Source organism: Aptenodytes forsteri, unplaced genomic scaffold, assembly GCF_000699145.1.
Source record: "Aptenodytes forsteri isolate BGI_AS27 unplaced genomic scaffold, ASM69914v1 Scaffold61, whole genome shotgun sequence".
In the NCBI taxonomy this organism is placed as follows: domain Eukaryota; kingdom Metazoa; phylum Chordata; class Aves; order Sphenisciformes; family Spheniscidae; genus Aptenodytes; species Aptenodytes forsteri.
The window spans coordinates 37,013-54,071 of NW_008794443.1; the positions used below are offsets into that span (position 1 = coordinate 37,013).

At 49.6% G+C, this 17,059-nt stretch overlaps 1 protein-coding gene across 3 annotated transcripts in view; it reads left to right on the forward strand.

Annotated features, from left to right (window-relative positions):
* USP48 (ubiquitin specific peptidase 48) overlaps positions 1-17,059 on the forward strand; it is a 29,805-nt gene that overhangs the window by 7,694 nt on the left and 5,052 nt on the right. For all 3 annotated transcript variants that reach the window (XM_019474761.1, XM_019474760.1, XM_009289554.1), the window contains exons 9-20: positions 662-787; positions 2,849-2,998; positions 5,572-5,772; positions 7,817-7,931; positions 8,077-8,207; positions 9,640-9,711; positions 12,834-12,958; positions 13,117-13,239; positions 15,114-15,175; positions 15,695-15,805; positions 16,445-16,575; positions 16,811-16,917. In XM_019474761.1, the coding sequence (XP_019330306.1) occupies positions 662-787; positions 2,849-2,998; positions 5,572-5,772; positions 7,817-7,931; positions 8,077-8,207; positions 9,640-9,711; positions 12,834-12,958; positions 13,117-13,239; positions 15,114-15,175; positions 15,695-15,805; positions 16,445-16,575; positions 16,811-16,917 (1,454 nt within the window). The remainder of the gene's footprint in view (positions 1-661; positions 788-2,848; positions 2,999-5,571; positions 5,773-7,816; positions 7,932-8,076; positions 8,208-9,639; positions 9,712-12,833; positions 12,959-13,116; positions 13,240-15,113; positions 15,176-15,694; positions 15,806-16,444; positions 16,576-16,810; positions 16,918-17,059) is intronic.

Genomic DNA, 17,059 nt, shown 5'->3' on the forward strand with positions numbered 1-17,059 from the left:
ATTTAAGGTTTGACCTTTGGAGGTTTTTTCCTTTTTTTTTTTTTTTTTAAAATAAAAAACCTGCTTGATTTTTTTGAAGCTGCAGCTGTAGATAAGTGTTTTTTCCTTGCCTGGCAGTCTGTCTGGAAACGGCAACTCTTGCAACACGAGTTTACATCGCACCACCAGCTGCTCTGAAATGACCGTTTCCGTGGCTGCTGCTCGCTCCCTAAAAGCTTTGTTGCCCAACAGAAGGGTGCGTGTTTTTTCACATACGCAATCACCTGTAAATAAGATTTTCTCCCCTGAGGATTTGACTCCGTTCTTCGGTGTCAGGACACCAGAACAAGAGGCAGAGGGGAGAAAGGATGTTTTTGCAAGAGCTACTTTTGGCTCGGTGAGGTTTAATTGGGGAGAAAAGAAAGGCTCTTGCAGAGGGCGGTTCAGAGCAGGCTCCTAATTTTAGTCCCTTTGAATTACCCTGCCTCCAGAAATGCTGGAGGGATTTGGGTCTTGCTTTGGGATACAATTCTGGCTCGTGCCAAGCCCAGTGCTTGGCAAAAAGAGGCCCGGCAGAGCGCAGTGGGGAGAGGGAAGCCGGCTAGGTGGCAAACTTGTCCCGTTAACGGAGAATCGGTAAGCGAGCTTGTGTGTTTATTATGTTTTGCCTTCTGTACCACAGCGGAACCTTCCAAATCCCAGACTCGTAAACCTAAGTGTGGGAAAGGGACTCACTGCTCGCGCAACGCTTACATGCTGGTATACAGGCTGCAAACGCGTGAGAAATCTCTGACGGTCGAAGTACCAGGTAAGTGAGCTTTGACTCTCCTGGCCTCTTCATCTCGTCTTGTGATGCTCCAGGTGGGCCAGGAGTCGGGGTTTTGCTCGAAGCCCCTTTTGTGACCGCTGTCGGTGAGCCCCCGAAGGTGCCGGATGGCAGCTCGGTGTCATGACCGGTGAAACCCCTGGGCTTTCCTAGCACTTAAATAATACTAGCCTGATGATCCCACCCCTGTGCCCGCCCAGACCTCGCTATCTTAAACCAGCGAGACGAGATGGGAAGGGGTTAGGGGGAGATCATCCCGCTGGGAGCCGCGTGCGGCGGCGGCGGCGTTGGGATTCGCTCAGGTTCCTGAAGGCGAAGGAGAACAGCGTGGTTAAATGTCATTGGCAGTGCATGTACTGTGCTGGAGGTGAATAATCCTGACAGATGTCAGGTTTCTTCTGCGAGTGCTTAATCTTTGCCATATTGAGAATAAACGGCGTGAAAATAAGAGGATGCAAGCCCTTAACAGGAGTTTTGTATGAGCGCGTTCGTGTCTTGCTTTAGAATTACTGGGGGTGGCAGAAATCCCTGTAGGTTTGGCCTGTGGATTTAATGATGCTTCGCGTTTGCGCGCTACTCAATTAGAAATATTAATTAGGCCCCTGGTGCTGATGGGGAGGGAGGTGTGTTCCACCTTCTTCCCTCTTCTGCGAAGCGGGGACAGCAGAGGTGGCGTGTCCCCTTTGGACCTCTGCCGTTTGTTCGGAGGGGGTAAATCATACGGCTTTTTCCCCCCCCCAATAACGGCACCAAACCTTTTGCAGCCCCACCACCACCAAAACCCACCCTCCGAGCCATGCAGCTTTGGGAATTAGTGCTAATTCCTGCCTCGGATCTGCATTTTCAGTCTGTTTCCTGAGCTCTCTTGCGTTCCCTTTCCTCCTACCCCTCTGCCCAAAACAATAACTCGGCAAAAGCCTCTCCACCCAGCTCCAAATTCCTGCGCAGCCCCGCGGTTGCCTTTGTTTCACGTGGAAGCCTGCCAAGGAACAGGGAGCGAAGGGCAGCAGTTGAGCCGTGCGGTTGCGGGGAGGTTTCATGCAACTGTAAATTTGAGGCATTTTGCTTTGATGCTGTCAAAAGCGGCTTTTCCGGGACAGTGGAGAGACGTAACTTGGCTCTGACCTCAAGGGGGTCAAGCTGGTTGTTTTTTAATACCATGTATTCTTCCGAGGTGGATATTGTGCTCTCTGGCCGCGCAAGCGTTAGCCTTTCTGGAAATATTTTAGCTCTTCAGAATACTGCTAAATAGGAAAAGGCTTCAGATAAGCAGTGCTTTCCCCCTCCCTCACACCAGCCCTGCGAGGGAAGTGTTTTATCTTTTTTTTCCCCTGCTGAGGTTTGGGTTGTTCGGGTTTTTTCCATCCGCGACAGCAAAAATTCCCATTTCCCTCACCTTTCCGTCGACACCCGGATCTGCCCCGGCTTATCTCCCATCTCCTGAGGGCTTTTTGCCCTTGGGTTTGCAACATGCTCGACCTCTCTCGCTGAGATCACGCGTACCGGTGGGGCTGCACGTCGGGACAGGCTTCGGGTGTATCAGTAGGGCAAGAAGCTCTCGCTTCTGCCCTGGGAACGACGGGTCCTTGGCAGCACAGAGGAGCTGCTCTCGGTGGGAGGCAGAGAAATGGCTGGAGCGAGAGGAATAGCAGGGAGGGATTGAAGCAGGCAGCAAAGCGTCCTGCCGTGCTCCGGCTCTGCAGCCTCTCACCAAACCCCGTTGCACTTCGCGCGACTGCCAGCGCTCGGCGTAGGCTTGTTAGCAAGCAAAGGATTTCTCTTAGCGCAGCAACCGAGCCCCGAGTAAATTATTTTCTTGGGCGCCGTTGTATTGCGCAGGATAGTTACATTTAATCATCTACAACCGTAAATATTGGAGAGAGCAACATCCACGTGCTTGGCTTTCGGGAAGGCCTCGTATGTCGGTAGCTGCGTGGGGGAATTTTTAGGCTTGCTTGCTATCCCCAGATAACCGATCGCAGGGATAATTAACATAATTGGCATTTTTCCTTGAAACGACTGCTTTTTCTTCTTTCCCAACAGCTTTTCTGCAGGAGCTGGTAGAGCGTGATAACTGCAAGTTTGAGGAGTGGTGCAACGAAATGGCCGAGATGCGCAAACAGAGCGTGGCCAGAGGCAAAATCAAACACGAAGAGGTGAAGGAGCTCTACAAAAGGTTACCCGCTGAAGCTGGTCTGTAAGATATTGTGGTAGTATTTTGTAGTAGACCGTTGTTAAGATTAGTAATGTTTTGTGACTAACCCACAACTTGCTTCTGTGGCCTGAGCGCTTTGCTGGAAGGCATTAGCTGCAGGCCGCTCGGAAGAGGAGAGCGATCGCTGTCTGTTGTTGCTGTGTGCGTGCTTAGGATTTGCTTTCCCTCCCTTGTTTTTCTGCCTTAACCTATTTTTCTCCTTTTTTTGCTCATTCTAATGGCCTCTGGCGTCGCTAATTCCCTCTTGCTCCTTCCCCATCAGTCAGTCTCCTGTGTGCTTCCATGCATCGTGACTGTTTTCTTCTGCCCGGTGAGCAGCTCATCTCGTTAGCGGTTAGTAGCATCGAGGCAGAATAACTGGCTGGTCTCAAATTGCCAGCTCACGTCAAGTTTGGGAGCTGTTGACCCGAATTAATCGGCAGGTAACAGGGTACGAGAATGCCTGGCCTCCAGCAGAAAACGATTTGATTGATCCCCGCCAGGGCTTCGTAGCTAAGTCTAAGCTTCGTAGTCTGTCCGATGAGTGACTGGGGTTAATCCTTTCCTACTACTCCTCGTGTCTCGTCGCCTTGGTGTGTCTGAGCACAAGGATTTTTATTCCCCCCCCTTGTTTTTCTCTCCCGTCTCCCTCAAAACAAGTGTAGGGGCACTTGCTCCGTCCATCCAGCGTGGGGAGTTTCTCTCCACTATGCTCAACTCCTAAAAACTCCAGGACATTTGTAATTAAAGACTTTAAAATGCGTTTAATTGTGTAGCCTGTTAGACAATTTGATTTTTAGCTTTTAATATTCATTGCTCAACGCTCAGAACCAGCAGTGAGGCTCGAGTAGCCGAACAGCAGACTCCTCAGCTCCCATAAATGTCTGCCTCTTCAATTTATGAACCTGGGTTTGCAGACAACGGGCGCTTAACTCACGAACAGGAGGATGTCGCAGCTCATCTTGCCGAGTCCTCGCAAGCCTGAGCGGTGTTAAAATGTCACCGTTAAATCAAAGTTGTGGTGGAGGTATGAATCTGCCGTGAGTCACCGTTAAAAAGGAGCAGCAAGCACAATGCCGGTGTGTTTTTTCTCTCCCCCTTAGCAGAAGCAGAATAGTTTGCTCTTGGCATTTCTAACACGACAGAGGGATGGATCTCAAAAAGATGTTCAGTACAAGTGCAGGTAAAGCTCCTCTGCCCCAATTTGAAGATGGCAGGACCTGAAGCACTGCCCTGAGGGCATCTGCTGCCGGGCACGTCCTGGGCACAGCAGCTTGCCAGCACAGCTGGAGGCAGCGTTACCCCGGAGCTGCTCTGGGTCCAGTCCTGCAGGAGCTCGGGACTCTCTCTGCAGCTGTGCAGACACATTTTCTGCCAGCTTTGCGTAGCCTGCCCCAGAAAAACGTACTTTCCGGGGGGGAGGCAGCTTTCATCCCAAACTAGCAAACCATTTCTGACAGCGTTGCAATTCTCTGGAGGTCATGGCTGTGTATCTCTGATGGCATTGCGTAAGATGAAAATACTGCTGATTTATCCTGCAGAGGAGAGAGGGTTTGAAGCCCGGCTTCACAAAGATCCCGTGCAAGCTGGAAGAGAAAGTATTTTCCTGTAGCTTCTCTGTCGCTCCTGTGTATGAAACGTTAAGGATTTGTGTTCGTTTGATAAATGTAACTAACGGTTACGTTTCCCCTCGGTTTCAGAGCTGCCCTCCTCGCGTCAGCAGGATGGGTTTAATTTCCTCCTGATTTCCCAGTCATCTCGCAGAAGGGTTTCCACATCAATACTGGGTCTCGATACCGAGATACAGGGGTTTCACCCAAAACTATTTCGCTGCTCCTGCAGATGCTGACCTGCTCCTGAACCTTGGCTTTGTGCGAGGTGTTTCTCCTTTAGCAAACAAGGGCAAGCCTGCTGCTCTGTTTCAAAACAAAATGACGCTTATGCTAAAAAATTTGAGCAAGTTTCTGTTTGCACTGTAGAGCTTAAAATGTGCGAGTGTTTCTCGCCCAGGGCTGTAAGAGCAGCCCAGAAGAACGCTGAAATTTTGGGCGCTGAAGGGACGGGGCGAACTCTGACCTTGTCTCTTTGCTGTTGTTGCCTTTTATTTTTCAGTTTACCCCAATGAGCTCGCTGTGTTATAGAAAAAGCCTTTAACGTATGACCGTAACTTAAATATTATACCTGTCCCTCGATGGACGATAGGAAAACCTTCCCCTTTCCTCGACTACTCTCCAATAAGTCCCTAAAGGTTTAGCACTGTGAAAGCGCTCCCTTTCCTACTTGGAGTGCTCCGCTGTTTCATATTGATTGCTTGAATTCAAAATGACCGCTTGTCTTAATTTCACGTGGCTCCCGTCTCCTAAATCTGCGATACGGAGATGAGGATTGGACGAGGGAAGCTGTGTCAGATGTTTGAAAACTTGTACCGCAGAGATTTAATCCACAGCGATAGCCTGTTAATTTTTAAAAGTACAGTTGAATATCAGAGTAATTACAAAAATACCATCTGCTGTATTGTGTGTTAGCTGACACATACGGGCTTGTTTCTCTTCGTGTGTTTTTCCCCTCCCAGGTTCCCCGTACGACTTCATCTCTCTCGAATGGCTGCAGAAATGGCTGGATGAGTCTACTCCTCCAAAACCTATAGATAACACAGCCTGCCTGTGCTCACACGGCAAACTGCATCCGGATAAAATATCCATTATGAAGAGGATATCGGAGTACGTGGCTGACTTCTTCTACAGGAGATACGGAGGAGGGCCCCGGCTGAACGGTAAGGTGTCGGGCTAGAAAACGCCCCCTCCAAGTCATGTTCTCACGTGCTGAACGTGTTTTAGAGCCTTGTTCTGGTCCCAGCCCCATTTTGAGCCATCCTTTATCATCATAACTTTATTTCTGCGCATAGCTTTTGTGCTGTGCTGTTATTTGCGGGTGATTTTTTTTAATATCGCTTAATTACATTAGCATTCAAACAAATACCGTTAGTCTGATTGCAGGGTCTGTTTCAGACCTGAGTTCATAGAATCATAGAATAGTTTGGGTCGGAATGACCTTTAAAGGTCACCTAGTCCAACCACCCCATAATGAGCAGGGACATCTTCAACTGGATCAGGTCGCTCAGAGCCCCGTCCAACCTGACCTGGAATGTTTCCAGCGATGGGGCACCCACCACCTCTCTGGGCAACCTGGGCCAGTGTCTCACCACCCTCAGCGTAAAACATTTCTTCCTTATATCTAGTCTAAATCCACCCCCCTTTAGTTTAAAGCCGTTCCCCCTTGTCCTGTCGCAACAGGCCCTGCTAAAAAGTCTGCCTCCATCTTTTTTATAAGCCCCCTTTAAGTACCGATAGGCTGCAATAAGGTCTCCCCGAAGCCGCCTCTTCTCCAGGCTGAACAACCCCAACTCTCTCAGCCTTTCTTCACAGGAGAGGTGTTCCATCCCCCTGATCATTTTTGTGACCCTCCTCTGGACCCGCTCCAACAGGTCCGTGTCTTTCTTACGCTGAGGACCCCAGAGCTGGACGCAGTGCTCCAGGGGGGGGCTCGGTGCTGCTCTGTCTGGGAAGAGCTGTGCGTGGAGGAATTTCTGAGAAAGCAAATGGTGCATTTAGGTTAGAAAACGTAATACTTGGATGGTTTTATGAAGGTGATTCTAGAAGATAACTAAACTTGCACATGCAACCCCCCAGACTCTTGAAAATGATTTTCCGTGCCTGCAGCACCTACAGATCCTGCGTAGGCAGCGTTTCGTGGAGCGTGCGGATCTGTGCTGCCTCTTGCCAGCAGCCCGTGCTCCAGAGCAGCACGGAATGTGTGCGGGCCAAGAGAATCATTTACTGTCTTTCACCTCTAGCCTGTCCTGAGCCGCCTCATCCGAAGGAAGCAGATACCTGTTAGCTTATGTGCTTGTGTTGCACACATCCGTCATGCATTTTGATTTTTTGGGGGTCAGCCCAGCCCCTACAGTCTTCGGGCATCCCTTAATCAAGCCCCAGGCTTAGTTTCTTTTATAAAGGAGCTCAATAACTCCCACTGAGACCAAATTAGCTCAGCTCCTGCTAGGAGCTTATAGGGAAGAAACGCAGCCAGCAGAAACTGCTGTGATGCAGGCAGCCTTTGTAAAACAAACAAACAAACAAAAAAACCCAGGCCAACGTTTATTAGTCAACTGGAAGATCGCCTGCAGGTTTTTTCGTTGAGTACAGCTGGGAGGGATGGATCGGATGCGCTGCGTTCTCCGACTTGCTTCCTTGGGTGTGACCCTCTTGCTCCCAGGTGAAGATACATGCCCGGCCGTAGGGTCTCCGCTCCTGTTGGTCCAGCGTAGCTTTGCAGACGGGGTTTTTTTTTCCTGGTTTAGCTTGCAAAGTGCCGTGATACGGGGGTTTTTTTTTCTTGCATACGCCTAAACTGTCGTGCCTTTTGACTCCCGTGTTTTTTTCCTGGGTTTAGCTTGCAAAGTGCCGTGATATGGGTTTTTTTTCTTGCATATGCCTAAACTGTCGTGCCTTTTGACTCCCGTGTCTGTATTGGCGTGACCTGGCTCGCAGCTGTAATTGCAAGCTGTTGATATCGGCAGCGGAGAGCTGTGAAGCTAGCGGAACAGATCACACCTCATCTGGAGCGTTTTACGCTTATTGAAGCTTCAAATGTGGCCTGATCTGGCAGGAACCCCAAGGATCTCCTCATTCACCTGTGAAATCTGCGGTCGTGAGGCAGGATAGTTGGCACATACCTGTCTGAGTGCGATCAAACCAGCGAGCAGCTCGGCCACCTGCGCAATAAATTGTGTTTCTTCTTCCCCCCCCCCACCCCAGTCAAAGCACTTTGCAAGGACTGCGTGGTAGAAAGGTGTCGAATCCTGCGACTGAAAAACCAGTTAAACGAAGACTACAAAACCGTTACGAACCTGCTGAAGATAACAGTCAAGGGGTACGTAAGTCCCGACGCTTTCAAACGTTGTCAGAGATTTTTTAGAAGCGCTTAAATAGCTTTTTCCTAAAGATTTTACTGTTTGGGCTCTGAAGGAGAACGGAGTTGTGATTTGCGTTGCCAGCGCTGTTCTCTCTCCCTGCAGGAACGACGGGTTTTGGGTTGGAAAGGCGTCCTTGCGGAGCTGGCGTCAGTTGGCTCTGGAGCAATTAAATGAGCAAGACGAAGACGCAGAGCACAGTAATGGAAAAATGAATGGGAATGCACAAAACAAAGGTAGTTCTGCTGCTATAGAGACCCACCAGCTCTGACTGATACCTCCTAACAAAAGACACATCATGTGTTCCTGTAGCTGTTTTGCTTCCCTTGTATGAGTAGGGAAGGAAGGATAATAAATCAAAGAAAAAGCTCCTTCATTTAAGGAGCTTTTTATTTGATAAGCTTCAAAACTGCTGGGTGATCTTCGTACCCAGAGAAGAAGGTGAGGTAATAACGTAGTTTTACAAAGCTGTGTAAAATTACCGCCCCAGACACATGATCTTTCCATCCGCTTTCATCTGAATGAGAGAGCACACGGGAGGAAGAAACATGAAAATTACCTTGGGGAAGGGATGAAGATGTTTATTGCGAAGGTCTGTGGATGAAACAGCGCAGCTGGTAAAGCAGCTCTGGCAAAACGCAGCCCAGGGAAAAAAAAGATCATGAATTAGACTCTCTTCTGTGCCCGTATCATGAGTCTGTGAGAATAGATGGGGGGTTTTTTATTTGCCTTCTGCTCTTTAAACCTTTGGAAACTGGATGTTTTGTCGAGCTTTTGGTTTTGGAACTGAGGGCAAGAAGCTCGTTTGAATGAAAGTGGAGATGATCAGCTAATGGCGTTGATCTTGGGCTTGCTGAAGGCTCCGAGAACACCAGATACCGCAGCCCTCCTGATAATATCTGTAAGCTGGCTGTAAGCTGGCGCTGCTGGTGGAGCATTCATTGAGAAAAGGGTACTTCTCCGCTGAGTTACCACTCCTCATTCCTTGGGCGTGACCTTTGTTTCACAACAGGTTGCAACTCCCAGTAGTGCACTTGAATTGCTCACAAGCCAACTTGCTGGTTAGGCGGGTCGTTAGAGACTCTTACTAACACATTATTGTGTTTATGATGCTCCAATTCAGTGGCCAGCGCTTCTGTCTACCGAGCTACAGTTCTTAACTATAATTTATACATTAATGTGGGGCTTGTCAAACTCCTGGCAGGCTCCCCCTTAGTTTGTCAGGCAGCATCTGTTTTAGATCAGTATCGTCAAGGCAAAGAGCGGACTAATATTTTGCCAGGAAGGTTTCTGCTCCCTGCGCTCTTACCTAGGCTTGTGTTTAGGTTAAACTCCGAGATCTTTGGGAGCAGTGGACCCCTGTGGTGTTTTAGCCGTAACAAATGCGTCCTTTGTAATCTCACAAAGGACGGGCTTGTGCTCCACGCACTTCAAAGCACTCCTACATGGCCTGTAGGCTGTAATCCCGCCTGCCCAGAGGCCAAGACATTTGAGAATAACAAATTTCCTTCCAAAGTTTCCCTTGGTTTAAGGGTTTTGCCGCAATTTGAAAGGCAACCGCAACTTGAAAGGCAACCGTGCTCCTTTCCCCCAAACGTTTTTCCTTTCCTTGGGAGAGGAACTCTCTGCAATCTTCTTTTCTTTTCTTTTTTTTTTTTTTCTAATTAGATGAATCAAATGAAGAGAAGAGAGAGGAGGAAGAGGAGTTAAATTTTAATGAAGACATCGTTTGCCCACATGGTAAGTCTCTACGGGGGATGGAGCTGAATATATCTGTTGTTGCCCACTGCTGAAGACATTAACCTTGTAGCCTTTGCTCCATCTAAGGCCAACATGAGTAGTTACTGAGCAAATGCGCTTAATTCTCATATCTAAGGCCAACATGAGTAGTTACTGAGCAAATGCGCTTAATTCTCATTTGCCTGGTGTTTCTTGACACTCAAACTTCGGGCTTTTATTTGCGAGCGCTATCACATTGCAGTCCAGGTTTGGTAAGGCAGCGAAAGGGGTGCAAACGCAGAGATGCTTGGATGCTGCGGGAAATGCGCGGCTGCGGAAGCGAGCATCTCTTCCTCTCGCTAGCGAAGCGACGTGATGGAGTGAGGGCAGCACCAAGGATCTGCAGCCCCTTGGAAGCTCCGAAAGTATTAGGAGCAAAACAGGTGGTGTAAGTCAGTCAAGGTGGGAGCTGAGAGTACGCATTTATTTTCCCGGTTTACATCAAAACAGGAGCACTTACCTAACAACTGTAGAAACGTGGGCTTATCTGCGAGCGGCTGGGACTGCTAAGGATATCGATTTACCAACCTGCTGTGCTTTGCTGTCCGTTTACATAAGGTTTTGACCCGATGTTAGTTGTTTTGCTAAGCGACAGTTCGTTAGCTACATCCTTGGCTACCCTGTTGTTTAAATCTCACTTTTTTTTTACCTTGTATGTCACTCCCAGACATAACTCTGTTCTGGTAAGCTCCTGTTTGGAGGCATCAACTTCCCTGCCAGGGATGCTCGATCTTGTTCCTAGTAAGAAAGAAACATGCCATAAATAAGCAACACACCTCCTGTCATCAAGGCTAATCAAGGATGTAGAGTAATGGCTTGATAAAGCCTCATTTTAAAGCAGAGCGTTTAAGCACTTTGTCACGGCGTTAACTGTTTTTCAGAGCCTTTAATGCCGTATTTCTTATTGCCGGGAGGCTGCTGCTGTTAAATAAAAGCATGCAGCGTGGTGATGAAACATTTAATGTAGCCAGACATGATAAAAATAGGCCAACAGGCCTTTGAAAATACCATGCTGGTAAATTGCTAGTTGATCTGTGACTTTGGGTCATATCAGAATAAATAACGTCAAATATGGGGGCCGCTGGCGGGTCAGATTTCATCGTCTTGAGCTAACCTCCGATTACTCATGGAAAACAACCTTTTCGCCTTTAAAATTTCCCTCTGGAGCGTATCAGCAAATCTGTAGTCTCGGTCATACAGCCTTAATTTTTGCCGTGGAGGAAGCTCCTGCCTTCATGGTAGGCTCTGGAAAAGCCAGGGCTTTATTTGTGAGGTCTGGCTGGCCTCCAGAAATGCCATCCAGGCGTCCCCTTAAGAAGTCCCTTTGCATCTTTGCTGCAATTTCTCGCTCTCCGGTAGCTGCCCGACCCCAGCGAATAATTTTTTCCAGATACCAAGTTAAGACTTCTTTGATGTCCGTGCCCAAAACGCATCCCTGGAGGGGGAAGCAGGGTCAGCAGCGGTTAGGATCATCTTCTTCCAGATGGCAAAGCACTTGTTCCCCGCACACCCAGATCTGATTTTTTCCACCTCTTCCGCTCAACAGCCTATTAATCTGTTTTCATTAATCACACGGTGTCAAGGCACTTATTTGTACAAGCTCCTTTTCCCCCCCCCCCCCATCCTTGCTGGTTCTGGAAAGGAGCCTGGTCCTGCCTCCTCGTACGGTAAAGCTGGGCCACTTGGTCGCGTTTGATGAAGAACAAGTGGCCAAGTGCTGCACTGAAGCCGTCCAGCCCGACCTTTGTTTGTTAGAGGAAAAGCGGGAGGGGAGCGTTGCTATTTTTTTCTCCCCCTTCGGGGCTGGCAGAAATCCAGGCTTGCCTGGAGCGAGGAAAGCTGACTGGGTCCGTGGGCCTGAGGAGCTGCTTGTAACGTTAAAGAGCTACCGGAGGGCGGGGAGGAGGGAGCCTTTTCACCCTGTCTTCTTTATATGTAGCTCTTCAGGCTATAGAAAAGCAGATAATAAGGTATCGTGCCCTTTGCTGGACGCGCCCTCAGCGCCGCGACTTGGCAGTTGCTGTCTTGCTTCCCTCTTGCTGGTGAAATCCACGTTGAGGCATGAATGTTCCCATGCCGCGTCCAAATCCCGTTTGCGTCTCGGTGTTGCAACGACCGTTCCTCTTACTTCTCGCCGCGACTGCGTGTAGCACAGCCGTGCCTTGACTTCCCAGCCGCTGTCTCGTAGGGAGATGCGGTTGTGTTTTCCCCTTGGCGATCGTCAAGCCTGCAAGCGGGTGGCTGGTCGGATCCCCGAGCCCTCGCCTTCTCCGGCTTTTCCAAGCCTTGTTTGTCCACCGGAGCGCGTGTCGGCGTGCATACGCGCGGTGTCCAAATGCGCGAGCGTAACCTTTCTGCTACTTCTGTCGCTAAAATGACAAGCACAAATGCCTCGTGCTAAACCGTTCTTGGGGTTTTTTGAGCATCAGGATAAATAATACAGCAGGCAAGTCGTCGGGGGGGGTAGCTGGTAAATCTTGCTTCGTTTCTTCACGCCCCAGTTATTCCCTAGAGCAGATCTAGGGTGCAATGTCTGTCCTTTCTAGATTTTGAGGTGCTTAGATCGGGCACGTGAAGCTGTCTGAGATTATACAGCGGTAATTTTGTTTTTCGGGGGTGCGGAAAGCACCTGGCTCCTGTTTCATGGGGCACGGAGCTAGTCTGCAGCTTGGTGAATGGAGTCACCATAAAAATGTGGCTGTGGATAGCCAAGATCAGAAAACAGTAGCCCTGTGCCCTCTTTGGCTTGTCCTTGCTTTTCCGAGCATCTCTACCGCCGCTTGTATTTGATCAGCTGCTTGGGTTCATGAGCTTTGAAATCTAAAGGACATTTTTATGAATAAAAGTCACAGTATTTTTTTTTTTTTTCTGTCTAAACAAGGAAATGATAAAGAAGTTGAAGGTCACTTTGTGTATTGGTTGCGCTCTTTTTTTGCTGACATGGTGTTGGCTGATAAGCGCATGAATATCTTCCCCCCCCACGCACATTTATACCCTGTAATCTCTTAAATCTAGTTAGGGCTGCAAAATATCGCTGAGCACATGAAGAGCAAAGCCCTTCTCTTGGCTCTCTCTCTCTGCAGGTGACCTGTGCATATCCGAAAACGAACGGAGGGTGGTTTCGAAGGAAGCCTGGGAGAAACTCAAGCAATATTTTCCAAAGGCCCCTGAATTCCCAAATAACAAAGAGTGCTGTTCCCAGTGCAAGGTATTTGCCAAATCATGTTACCCTTTTGTTGACTGTAAATATATGGTCATATTTCTGGTTTTCTTTTTAATACGACTCAGTGCAGTGGAGGAAAGTAATGTCGCCTTTTAATAGCAGCTAGGAGCTGAAGCTGTGGACTAATTAACTGTTTCGTGCAGATTTTGGAGCGCGAAGGGGAGGAGAACGAAGCTCTGCATAAGATGATGGCCAGCGAGCAGAAGACTTCTCTCCAGAACCTGTTTCATGATAAATGCAGACCTTGCCTGGGCAGCTGGCCTCAGGTACGGGAAGGAGTGCGACGAGGGGAACCTAGTGGGGCTTGGGGGAGGTTTTTATTGGCTTTTATCCCTCTCCTAAGAAATTTGATTTCGCCTGCAAGAGAGAGACTTGCCTGATAAGCGTTCAGTCGGTCCGAGTGAGACCGTGCCTGCGCTGGGGAGCCCGTGCCAGCGGAGCTTACACGTGTGCTGTGCCGAGGTGTGATTTCCCCCGATTAGCTGTGCTGGCGCAAAGCCCTGCTAAAGATACACGAGAACGGCTCGTGTGCCAACATAGCTGTCGCTGGCCCGGAGTCAGCTAGATAAGCAGCGACAATATTGCTGCTGCGGTTACATCTGCCCCTAGAAGGACCGAAACGGTGCAGCCGTGCCGGCGGAGGCGGCTTTCCACCACCCTCCGTCTGCCTTCCCGTGCAGGCCAGGCTTTTGCTGCCGGTCGGACAAAATTCGCGTGCGCTCCGGCACGCTCCTGCATCCCGAGAGCTCGGGGGGAGCTTCCCTAAACGCTGAAGCCCCGCAAATAGGAGCGATGGTCGCGCAAGGACCTCTCGTACCGGCTTCTCCCTGGTACAAGTGTGCAGCTCTCCGGGACTTTCTTGGGGCTTCGAGGCGGCTGAAAAGAAATGGCACAAGCTCTTGGCTCCACGCCTTGGCTCCTGGATGTCTCGCGGCGCTGATTAATGATTGACTCTTAGATCCTGCCAAGCTGCTTTGGCAGGTGTCTGCCTCGGTCGCTCCTATGTGTGAGGGCAGCCTGCCGCTCTCGGGTGCCTTCTCCAGCCGTGAATAAACATTGAGGTCATCGCGGATCCGTGTCTCGGAACCAGGGAGCCCCGAGAAGGGTTTAAATGGGAAACGCTTTGTGCTGAGCTGGAGAGCTGCCAGGTCCTACCGGCGGTATTTAAGGGTAGCATCTGGTTGTGTCTGCTTTCGTAGCTGGAGCCAGGTGATGGAAAGCTGGAGCCCATCACCGTGGGTCAGCTCGAAATATGAGGGTCTCTCCAGGCAGCGAGGCTACGTCCTCCACTCTCTTTGAATTTCCCAAGGGAGCGTGATAAAAAGGAGCTGAGGATCTCTCCCTCGAGCTTTGTGAGTTTTCCTGGTTCCAAAACAGTTGAGGTTCGGGGAAGAAAATAAGCGGAGCGGTTTAATCTAGAGGAGGTGAAGGGAGATTAAAAAAATGTGTATGTTCCTCAGGTGTGCTGAATTTTCCTGCAGAAGGATGGAGTGAGCCCTTAAATCTGCGTTAGGGAAAGCGGTGAGGATAGATGAGCACGGAAATGATTTTGTCACCCAGCTTTTAGGATCTAGGTGGCTTCTTGTCCAGGAGCAGACTATCTAATGGCGAATCAGTTGGGACAGGAAAACAACGGTTTATCCTAAAACCGCTGCCTCGTGAGGGTGCACGGCTGTGGTTTGGAACCCGGGCTGCTGCCAAAAGGAGGCACTTCTGGATTTTGATGGGTGAGGCAAATGGGGCAGGTTAGGGTGGTCTCACCCCACACCCATGGGGGTGCAGAGATGCATCTGCTTTAGACCCCGAGTACCCGGCGGGAGAAAACACGGTGCTGGGGAGTCTTAGCTGCTCCAGGGGAAATGACCATTTCCTGCTGCGAATTAAAGGTAATTGGATCTAAAGCTAAATTAACTTTGTAATAAACACGAGATTAGTAATGTAAGTGCTTAGTACTTGATCCCAAATTATTTTACTTGGCTTTCCCAGCGCGCTTGGATGGAGTTGTCATGGTAAAAACACTGCGGTCTCGAAGAGAATGAGCGCTGCAGAAAAAGCTGAACAGTCATCGCTTCTCTATTGTTGGATTAATTAAAAAAGATCCTTTTTTTTTTTTTTTCCTTTCCCCTCTTTTCACCTCCAGGAGACAGATGAGCTGTATATTGTTTCGCAGTTCTTTGTAGAAGAATGGAGGAAATTTGTCAGGTAACTTGGCTTGAGGTTTTTGGTGCTTTTTGTTCCTTTTTGGGGGGGGGCTGTAGATAATGATTTTGCTTTTGAATCCCGGCGCGGTGTGTAGCTACCTGCGGTTTGCCTTTGTGGAAACAAGGAAGCTGATTTTTGCAGGACTCGTACCAGTTGTAATACGTTGTAAGGAACCGAATTTCCTTGTTTACCGTGTCTTAACCAGATGGTGGGATTAGATAGTAACCTGATTAGTTTTTTTCATCTGTCTGGAGCTGTATCCTAGGCAAAGGTCACCGCTCAATCCTGTTTCCACGGGCTGCTGGTGGCAGGAGATGGAAATCTCTGTTAGACAAGAGAGTAATTTTGCAGCGTGCAGGAACGCAGATCTGATTTCCTCGTCGGTAGTAGTTTAATATTCCCTGTTGGGAATATTCTGTAAATATTCACCTGTGATTTCTTCTTGGCTGCCTGCAGAGTTGTGGGTTTTGTGAAATAACCTGACCAAGCTTTGCAAACCGCTTTCCTTTGCCCGCGCAGGAGGCCGACGCGATGCAGCCCCGTGTCCTCGGTAGGAAACAGTGCCCTTCTCTGCCCCCACGGGGGACTCATGTTCACCTACGCTTCCATGACCAAAGAAGACTCCAAACTGTGAGTTTCTTCTCTTCACGCATCTGCCTTTGCTGGGTGCCTTCGGCTCTCGCGAGCCTCAGGGAATGTTGCCGGAGGCTCGCTGAGCTGCAGCAACACGAGGAGCAAATGCTTTCCCTTGAACAAAATTAACAGTCACTTTTTCAGGCCCGCCTTAGCCTTCATGCAAGGCAAGACCTAAGTTGTCGAAGGATGCTGGGTCAGGAAAAAAGAGAGCTTACTTCAGCTTGGCTAGTTCCTAACAATAAACTACCCTGAATTTGACCAGGGCGTAGAAACATCCGGCTTCCTTACGATTTGCTTTCTGTGAGACTTGCCCCCGGAGCGCTGGACGCTGGGCTGGAGTTCATGCTCCGTAGCGTCGCTTCTGCAATGATGCAGAACTAAAAGTAGCAGATCTTCCACTCCTCTCCTCCTCCATCCTCCCTCTGGCATGACTGGAGCAGAACAGCGTCACTAATAGCACGCTACTGTTTCCCTGTTACCTTGGGCACACAGGCCCTCCCGTGTAGCTGGAGTTACGGACTGATTTTGCAGCTTTTCTTTCATTAACAGGCTGAAAAGAAAAGGGGAGGCTGTTCAGAAGCTCGGGGCTTGGCTTTTCCATGTCATAAAGCACGTTCTTGTTCCTTTGCACAGTATAGCTCTAATATGGCCCAGCGAGTGGGAGAGGATTCAAAAACTCTTTGTCGTGGATCACGTCATCAAAATTACCCGAACGCAAGCTGCCGGGGCGGACCCCGAGAGCACACTTTACATCTCTGAGCCCCGTGAGTGAATCTTTTGCCGCTGCCTGTGCCCTTTTCTTTTCCTAATTGGTGCCGCCTCCCTGCGAAATGGCTCTTTTTCGGATAAAGGGTCAGATCTAAGGGGATAAACGCGGAGCTTGGCCGATGCCCCTGGCTATGTGAGCCGCTCCGGGTTAGCGGTGAGAGGCGTTGGGCAGGTGTCTCCAAGGAGCTGAAGCGATTAAACACATTTTTTTTTTCCTTTGTGCCTCCCCAGAACTCTGTCCCGAGTGCAGAGAAGGGCTGTTATGCCAACAGCAGCGGGACTTGCGTGAGTACACCCAAGCAACCATCTACATCCATAAGGTGGTGGATAATAAAAAGGTACGGCTTTCTCCCTCCGTCCTTGCTCATCCTGGCTCCGTGTCATTTAACGGAAACTGCACCGGGTACCCAAATAACGATCCAAACGCGGCGGCGAGACGGCTGGCGCGGCCCGGCGTGTCCCCCCCCGGGGGGGGGCTGC